The following is a 9,882-nucleotide window of genomic DNA, read 5'->3' as shown; positions in this document are numbered from 1 at the left end:
CTCCCTCATTGGCCCTCCGTCTCTCACTGAACCTCCCTCACTGACCCTCTCTCACTGACCCTCCCTCAGTGCGGACCCTCCCTCGCTGACCCGCCCTCACGGACCCTCCCTCACTGACCCTCCCTCACCACTGACCTGGAGTGTTGAGTTTGGTGCACAGTCGATCATTGTACAGACATTTGAAGATGGCTCCCGTTTTATTTCGGTTGATATCCTGGAGCAGGGGGGCACTCACCAGCGTCCTGTGTCCAAAAGGAACATTTACCATCAATCCACTGCCTGCCCATGAGTAAACCTGGCCAGTCTGCCCATTACATCTCTACTAGCACTCGCCTGGAATACCGTGTGACTGAGATTGAGTGAGTGAGTGAGGGGTTTGTGAGGGGATTTTGAGGGAGATTGGAGGTCAGTATCTCAGACAGTGTGGACCTGACGCTAGGTTAATACAATGTTTAATAACTGAGTTACTGGAGCCGTGTTGTTATCGCGTTGAGGGTCAGATAGTAGTTAGTCGAGAAATGTGTTGACAGTTTTCGTTTGAAGTCCACAATTAAATCAATCGTTATTTCTCTGAATAAACAGTGGAAATTATAAGTCTCCCTTTCCTTCGCACACGTGGTTAACAGACGATGAGGTGAGATCCCCTGGGCGTTTGGTTTTAATGTCCATCGCATCGTAACAGATCGTGTTGACACACCGTTTCCTACAGTGCATTTCTGCCATGAACCAGTCAGGATGTGGAGGGCCCGTGCTGGACTTGGGGGAGCGGGGTGTGGGACAGTGTTAAAAGCCAAACATCTTTATCACAGCTAAGACCCCTTTTCTCAAAACCATTTCCTAACTAATTACGATCTGACCCTCAATCTATTGAACATTATGCTAACTTTATCTCAAATCCACACCACGGTCTGTAATGCAGACTTCCTTGAGGTCAACCCTCTGAAGTTCCAACCCTGCCATCACCTCTCTTGGCCTTCTTTTTACTGGTTTTACAGGGAAAAGGTACCTCCGAAGAGGTACTTTCTTTGAGAGCAAGACGTTCAGTCCTTGGGATGGCCTCTGCTCTCGGACTTTCCGCAGTTGCTCTGACCCGTTTTCTAAATGCCCGCATGATTTTATGCCCCCAGTGTAAAACTCCCCCTCACCGGTCCGATGTTGTCAACACAATATAGTCAAACTCGATTTGGGGTTTCGTCTCCCGGGCGTAATTTACAGCAGTTGGTTGATTTCTGCATGGCTGTCAAAACAGCAACCAAGACTCGGGCATCCATTGAATGGCCATTTGTTACATGCACCTGTTTGCTCTTAGCTGTTCGCTCCTGGCGGCTGTCGCTGAACTTGAAATTGGCGCTAAAATTCAGAAAACACTCACTGCCTGAAAACAACCGCACACCCGTTTAATTTCGTAACAGCGGTTGTGAGAGAGACAGAGCGAGTGGATCGCCGGGAAAATGAGTGACGGAGATCGACTGAGTGAGGGGGCCGTGTGAGGGGGACCGGGCGAGTCGATTCTGCGAGAGATGGAGGGAGTGAGGGGTCGCCGAGGGAGATTGGGAGGGATGGTGAGGTGAGCTATGAATCGAACCTACCATTTCTGACTGTTTGCGTTAAACTGAGCCACGCGGAGTCCAAACTGAGACTGGGGATCCTCGGTGAAGGTTACTGGGTTATCCGTTTCCAGGTTAAATCCATGAACACACCAGAAAGCTGGGAACAGAGTGAGGACAGGCTCATTAATGACCACCGGAGAGACAGGCGCACATACACTGTGATACAGGCATACACACAGAGACATGCTGCTCGAAGCATGAAAGCTGGTAGAGTGATAAAGGACCGCACACAGGCACTAATACAGAAAACATAGAGGCATGAAACACACACACGGAGAGGCACAAAGGCAAGCACATACACACAGGCATAAATACAGGCAACACACAACACACACACACAAGCACAGGCACAAAAATGAATACAGGCAAACTAACACAGTCACAAACATGGAGACAGCCCGACATTCGCAGACTTGTAGGTAAGTGCTTCGAGACATTTTGAGGTATAGGCAGAATACAGGCATAAATACAGCTAGCTAACAATACACATTCACGCACGCACACACACACACACACACACACAAACACGCACACACACACTCGCAAGCACAAACACACACAAACACACGCACACACAAACACACACGCACGCACGCACACGCGCACAAACACACACACGCACAAACACACTAGTGCACACACACACAAGTGCACACACGCACACACACACACACTTATTTAGATATACACATGGTGATGGGGTACATATTTGAAAAGTATATAATGATCCAGCTGTGTGGTCAGACACATGCTCAACCACACATCCACCCCTCATTCCAGATAAAACCCACCCCTCCTTCCAGATAAAACCCACCCCTCATTCCAGATAAAACCCACCCCTCATTCCAGATAAAACCTACCCCTCATTCCAGATAAAACCCTCCCATCATTCCAGACAGCTGCACTGTGGGAGGGTCAGCGCCGAGGGAGCCCCGCATTGTGGGAGGGTCAGCGCCAAGGGAGCCCCGCACTGTGGGAGGGTCAGCGCCAAGGGAGCCCCGCACTGTGGGAGGGTCAGCGCTGAGGGAGCCCCGCACTGTGGAAGGGTCAGCGCTGAGGGAGCCCTGCACTGTGGGAGGGTCAGCACCGAGGGAGCCCCTCACTGTGGGAGGGTCAGCGCTGAGGGAGCCCCGCACTGTGAGAGGGTCAGCATTGAGGGAGCCCCGCACTGTGGGAGGGTCAGTGCTGAGGGAGCCCCACACTGTGGGAGGGTCAGCGCTGAGGGAGCTCCGCACTGAGGGAAGGTCAGCGCTGAGGGAGCCCCGCACTGTGGGAGGGTCAGCACCGAGGGAGCCCCGCACTGTGGGAGGGTCAGCGCTGAGGGAGCTCCGCACTGAGAGAAGGTCAGCACTGAGGGAGCCCCGCACTGTGGGAGGGTCAGTGCTGAGGGAGCCCCGCACTGTGGGAGGGTCAGCGCTGAGGGAGCTCCGCATTGAGGGAAGGTCAGCGCTGAGGGAGCCCCTTACTGTGGGAGGGTCAGCGCCGAGGGAGCCCCGCACTGTGGGAGGGTCAGCGCTGAGGGAGCCCCTTACTGTGGGAGGGTCAGCGCTGAGGGAGCCTCACACTGTGGGAGGGTCAGCGCTGAGGGAGCCCCGCAATGTGGGAGGGTCAGCGCTGAGGGGGCCCAGCACTGTGGGAGGATCAGCGCCGAGGGAGCTCCGCACTGAGGGAAGGTCAGCGCTGAGGGAGCCCCGCACTGTGAGAGGGTCAACGCTGAGGGAGCTCCGCACTGAGGGAAGGTCAGCGCTGAGGGAGCCCCGCAATGTGGGAGGGTCAGCGCTGAGGGAGCCCCGCACTGTGGGAGGGTCAGCGCTGAGGGAGCCCCGCAATGTGGGAGGGTCAGCGCTGTGGGAGCCCCGCACTGTGGGACGGTCAGCGCTGAGGGAGAGTGTTCTGTCGGAGACCACAGACAATTCCTGTGAATCTCTGACGCAGTCAAACAGGAAAATATCACAAGCTGGGGTTTAGGAAGTGTTAATTATCTCTGAGGTGTCATCAGGATTGACCGCCCTCCTGCATTTCAGTCTACGTTTTACAGACTCCTTCCCGAAACTGATGAGTGATTGACCGCAGAGGATTGCAGACAGATATCTGGGAATTGTGTGTGCCCTGAGGGTGGGAGATCCACCTGCACAGGGCGTACAGGCCCGGCTGTATTCTCAGGATCACTGTGTTGATGAAGTTTCTCTCGGTGTATTATCTGTCTCTCCCCCTTTGTCTCCTGCATTCCTGGAGGCCACCTGTATTTCAGGCCCTTTCTCCTTCCCCCCCCAGGGTCACCATCACCTCACTGTGTCCCTGAGAAAGCTTGGGATATCCAGGGCATCGAGGCTGTCCCCCTTCTCATTCCCACTTCAACCTGCGCTCCACATCCTGCAATCTCTCTCTCTCTCTCCCCCAGTCTCTCTCTCTCTCTCTCCCCCCAGTCTCTCTCCCTCTCTCTCCCCCCAGTCTCTCTCTCTCTCTCCCCCCCCCAGTCTCTCTCTCTCTCTCTCCCAGTCTCTCTCTCTCTCTCTCTCCCCCACCCCGGTCTCTCTCTCTCTCTCTCACCCCCCCCAGTCTCTCTCTCTCTCTCTCCCTCCCCAGTCTCTCTCTCTCTCTCTCCCCCCAGTCTCTCTCTCTCTCTCCCCCAGTCTCTCTCTCTCTCTCTCCCCCCAGTCTCTCTCTCTCTCCCCCCCAGTTTCTCTCTCTCTCTCTCTTCCCCCCCAGTCTCTCTCTCTCCCCCACCCCGACTTCTCTTCTTACAGCCAAAACTCAAAATGTCCACACGTTTCCCACATTACACAGGACACTGACCGGCTGGAGACCTGGGCACAGAAATGGTAGATGGAGATTGATCCAGACAGATGTGAGATGATGCATCTAACCATCGCCCCCTTGGCGTTCAATGGTGTTACCATCACTGAATCCCCCCCAATATCAACATCCTGGGGGTTCCCATTGAGAGAGAATCTAACCATTGCCCCCTTGACGTTCAATGGCATTACCATCACTGAATCCCACTCCCCCCCACTATCAACGTCCTGGGGCTTCCCATTGAGAGAGAATCTAACCATCGCGCCCATGACGTTCAATGGCGTTACCATCACTGAATCCCCCCTCCCCCCCCCCTCCCCACTGTCAACATCCTGGGGGTTCCCATTGAGAGAGAATCTAACCATCGCCCCCTTGGCGTTCAATGGCATTACCATCACTGAATCCCACTCCCCCCCACTATCAACGTCCTGGGGCTTCCCATTGAGAGAGAATCTAACCATCGCCCCCATGACGTTCAATGGCGTTACCATCACTGAATCTCCCTCCCCCCCACTATCAACATCCTGGGGGTTCCCATTGAGCAGAAACAGACCCAGACCCAATCCCATATCAATCCTGTGGCTACAAGAGCAGGGTCAGAGGCTGGGAACCCGGCAGCGAGTAACCCCCCCTCTCCTGACTCAGGAATGTGAGGGAATACTCCTTCCTTTCCCTGAATGGGGGGCAGCTCTGAAACACTTAAGAAACTTGACCCCCATCCAGGACTGAGCAGAGCACCACCACCCCTCCCCACATGCTCTATCGACATGTTGACTCCCACATTCACGACTCTCTCCCTCCATGGCCACAGGAACACGTACTAACACATTTTTTTTCTGAATGTTCAGAGGAGATTTACAGGGACGTTGCCTGGGATGGAGGGACGGTCTTACGAGGAAAGGCTGAGGGACTCGAAGCTGTTTTCATCAGAGAGAGAGAGTTGAGAGATGATTTAATTAAGACATAGAAGATAATTAGAGGGTTCGATCGGTTGGACAGTGAGAGCCTTTTTCCAAGTATGGGACAGCGAGCACAAGGGGACATAGCTTTAAGTTGAGGGATGATAAATATAGATTAGATTCCCTACAGTGTGGAAACAGGCCATTTGTCCCCAATAAGTCCAGACCTCTGAAGAATATCCCACCCAGACTCATTCCCCTAACCTATTACTCTACATTTACCCCTGACTAATGCACCTAACACTACGGGACAATTTCCCCACGGCCAATCCACCCTAACCTGCACATCCCTGGGCACTACGGGACAATTTCCCCACGGCCAATCCACCCACACCTGCACATCCCTGGGCACTACGGGACAATAACCCACGGCCAATCCACCCTAACTGCACATCCCTGGGCACTACGGGACAATTTCCCCATGGCCAATCCGCTCTAACCTGTATATCCCTGGACACTACGGGACAATTTCCCATGGCCAATCCACCCTAACCTGTATATCCCTGGGCACTATGGGACAAGTTCCCCACGGCCAATCCCCCCTAACCTGCACATTTTTGGACTGTGGGAGGAAACCAGAGCACCCAGAGGAAATCCACGCAGACACGGGGAGAATGTTCACACTCCACGCGCTCACCCAAGGCCGGAATCAAGCCTGGGACCCTGATGCCGTGAGGCAGCAGGGCTAACCACTGAGCCACTGTGCTGCTTTCAGGGCCGATTTCCGAGGTAGTGTCTGTACTCACGAGTAGGGTGGCGTGGGGATGCACAGCCTGCAACAGTAGTAGACCCGCCAATTCGAAGGGTATTTAAATGCTAGGCATATGGATGAGAGTGGAATAGTGTGGGGAAGTTGGGCCGAAGGGCCTGTACTGACCTGTAATGTTGCCTGGAGTGTTGTAATGTCCCCATTGATCGGTCTAAAATGCGAGGACCGCTGTGAGGCCATACAGACACAGCGGGTATCCGATCAGCGATCGGCCATTCGTCCCTTCTAGCCCACTCAGCTCCTGACCATCCAACTCCATCCCCTGTTCCCTACTTTCACCCTGAGCTTGATGCCCGACTCCACCTACAAAACTCCCAGTGAATATGGCCCTAATCTTGCATCGCAGCTCAGCCCCCTCGCCAGCCCAAGAATTCACTCTCCCCCCGTAGCTGGTACCCCCTACCCTCAGATGGGTAGACCCATCGGTGCAACTTGCTCCTGCCCCATCTCTTGGCTCCATCTTTTCTCCCCCTGGCCCAGGCCCCTGGCCATAGTGCAATCGCGCGGCCTCTGATGCTTTTCGATGGTTTCGGAGTTTCCAGCGAACAGGGTCTATCTGCCTCCTCTTTACCATTTACACATCCATCCCTCTCCCCACGAGGGGCTCCCTCAGCACTGACCCTCCCACAGTGCGGGCTCCCTCAGCCCTGACCTTCCCACAGTGCGGGGCTCCCTCGGCGCTGACCCTCCCACAGTGCGGGGCTCCCTCAGCCCTGACCCTCCCACAGTGCGGGGCTCCCTTGGCGCTGACCCTCCCACAGTGCGGGGTTCCCTCAGCGCTGACCCTCCCACAGTGCGGGGCCCCCTCAGCACTGACCCACAGACACATACACACACCACACACACATACACACACACTCACACACACACTCTCCTAGACTGACACACACACTCACACACACACTCTCACACACACACTCACACACACTCTCACACACACACTCCCACACACACACACACAGACAGACACACACACTCCCACACACACACAGACACACACACACCCCCACAGACACACACACACACACAAAACACACACACAACCTGTTGTCAGACACTAACAGTCTCCCTGAACCCCCGTTTGCCCTCCCAGCCAGATCGTTATCAAATCCTTTGTCTGTCCAACTATCCCCCCCACCTCTCTCTATCTCTCTCTCTCGCTCTCGGTCCGAACCCCACCTATCACTTATTCGTTACCTCCTCTCCCCCTCCCTCCCACCCCCCATCTCCTGCAGAAAAAGCAGCATTTTACTGGCCACCATCATGACTGAGAAAGGAGGGGTCACCAGACCCGAGAAATGCTAAATCCTGATTTCGCCCTCACAGATGTTGCCGGCCTGCTGAGTTTTTGCTTCCTTTTGGGTTGACCCTAAACAGTGCAGAGCAGTCCAAAGCCCTCGGGACACCACTTTGCTGAGGTCTGGCACCCCTCAACACTGTGCCTTCCCTCTTGCGGCCAACACTTCCTCATCCAGCAACTTCCTGCGGTTAGAATTTGCTGTTGGTTGCACGACAGAGCGTTTCACACCACTTCCCTCACTTTCCGTGAGCAGTGGGTTTGTACGTCCAACAAGCGGTTACGCAAAACATAGACTTCGATGGTCCCATTTCATCCTCCCTCAGCGCTGACCCTCCCACAGTGCAGGGCTCCCTCAGCGCTGACCCTCACTCAGTGCGGGGCTCCCTCGGCGCTGACCCTCTCACAGTGCGGGGCTCCCTCAGCACTGACCCTCCCACAGTGCGATGCTCCCTCAGCGCTGACCCTCCCACAGTGCGATGCTCCCTCAGCGCTGACCCTCCCACAGTGCGGGGCTCCCTCAGCGCTGACCCTCCCACAGTGCGGGGCTCCCTCGGCACTGACCCTCCCACAGTGCGGGGCTCCCTCGGCACTGACCCTCCCACAGTGCGGGGCTCCCTCGGCGCTGACCCTCCCACAGTGCGGGGCTCCCTCGGCGCTGACCCTCCCACAGTGCGGGGCTCCCTCAACGCTGACCCTCCCACAGTGCGGGGCTCCCTCAGCGCTGACCCTCCCACAGTGCGGGGCTCCCTCGGCGCTGACCCTCCCACAGTGCGGGGCTCCCTCGGCACTGACCCTCCCACAGTGCGGGGCTCCCTCGGCACTGACCCTCCCTCAGTGCGGGGCTCCCTCGGCGCTGACCCTCCCACAGTGCGGGTCTCCCTCAGGACGGTAACCTCCTTCAACTACCTATACTTCCCCATATCTCTTTAATCTCTTTTAGCTAGTACACTCCACCCTATCTCTGTAACCCCCTCCAGCCCTTACACCTCCTCCCGATATCTACAACCCCTTCCAGCCCTACACCCTATACCCCCTTCCTATCTCTGTGACCCCCTACACCCCCTCCCTATCTCTGTAACCCCCCTCCACCCCCTCCCCATCTCTGTAACCCCCTACACCCCCTCCCTATCTCTGTAATCCCCTACACCCCCTCCCCATCTCTGTAACCCCCTACACCCCCTCCCTATCCCTGTAACCCCCTTCACCCCCACCCTATCTCTGTAACCCACTACACCCCCTCCCAATCTCTGTAACATCCTACACCCCCTCCCTATCTGTGTAACCCCCTACACCCCCTCCCTATCTCTGTAACCCCCTACACCCCCTCCCTATCTCTGTAACCCCCTTCACCCCCTCCCTATCTCTGTAACCCCCTACACCCCCCTCCCTATCCCTGTAACCCCCTACACCCCCCTCCCTATCTCTGTAACCCCCTACACCCCCTCCCTATCTCTGTAACTCCCTACACCCCCTCCCTATCTCTGTAGCCCCTTACACCCCCTCCCTATCTCTGTAACCCCCTACACCCTCTCCCTGTGTCTGTAACCCCCTATACCCCCGCCCTATCTCTGTAACCCCCTCCAGCCCCCTCCCTATCCCTGTAACCCACCCCAGCCCCTCCTAAATCCCCAGTCTGTGAGCCCACAACAATTTGACTGCGCCTGGAGATACTCACTGGTGAACACTGTCAGACAGGCCGGGGTTAGAGTGAGAGTGCCCATTGGGTGTCCAGTGACAGTCGGAGGGCTGGGGTGGAGGAGGCAGACAGAGACAGATCTCAGGGCTGTTGTGTGCCGCAGCGGGAGAGGGGCTGAGTTCCTAGCCTCCCGATCTCCACCCCCAGCACCTCTTCCTCGTCGAGTGGGAGCTTTAGAGGAAGTTTCTGTTGTGTCAGAGAGACTGACTGGGCTTGTCATAACACAGCCCGAGCTGACTCACAGAGAGAGAGCGAGAGAGAGAGGGTGGGGGGGAAGGGCTGTGTGTGTTTGTGGGAGCATGGGGGCGGCTAAGAGGACGCAGAGGAAGCTGAACTCAGACCTGCTTCATTAACCACTGGACCTGGGCCAAGGCACTAGCAGTGGAACCTTTTGCTACTGAGAGACACGTCCAGACCAGGCCGAGAGAGAGAGACCAGGGAGAGACCACATCCAGACCAGGCCGAGAGAGAGAGACCAGGGAGAGACATTCCCACACGAGGCCGAGAGAGAGACCAGGGAGAGACACATCCAGACCAGGCCGAGAGAGAGACCAGGGAGACACATCCAGACCAGGCCGAGAGAGAGAGAGAGACCAGGGAGAGACCACATCCACACCAGGCCGAGAGAGAGACCAGGGAGAGACACTTCCAGACCAGGCCGAGAGAGAGACCAGGGAGACACTTCCAGACCAGGCCGAGAGAGAGAGACCAGGGAGAGACATTCCCACACGAGGCCGAGAGAGAGAGACCGG

General features: G+C 56.2%; 1 protein-coding gene across 1 annotated transcript in view; it reads right to left on the bottom strand.

The window, feature by feature from the left end:
• Nucleotides 1-9,358, bottom strand: part of LOC132813388 (integrin alpha-D-like) — a gene marked incomplete at its 3' end in the record, with an annotated part of 14,741 nt that extends 5,383 nt beyond the window's left edge. The window contains exons 1-3 of the mRNA XM_060823138.1: nt 9,110-9,358; nt 1,590-1,707; nt 136-242 (exon numbers count right to left, since the gene is read on the bottom strand). Of these exons, the coding sequence (XP_060679121.1) occupies nt 136-242; nt 1,590-1,707; nt 9,110-9,350 (466 nt within the window). The remainder of the gene's footprint in view (nt 1-135; nt 243-1,589; nt 1,708-9,109) is intronic.
• Nucleotides 9,359-9,882: the final 524 nt, after the last annotated feature.

This window comes from Hemiscyllium ocellatum, unplaced genomic scaffold (assembly GCF_020745735.1).
Source record: "Hemiscyllium ocellatum isolate sHemOce1 unplaced genomic scaffold, sHemOce1.pat.X.cur. scaffold_3652_pat_ctg1, whole genome shotgun sequence".
Classification (NCBI taxonomy): domain Eukaryota; kingdom Metazoa; phylum Chordata; class Chondrichthyes; order Orectolobiformes; family Hemiscylliidae; genus Hemiscyllium; species Hemiscyllium ocellatum.
Note: the sequence above shows the minus strand (reverse complement) of the source record. Positions and strands in the feature narration are given on the sequence as shown.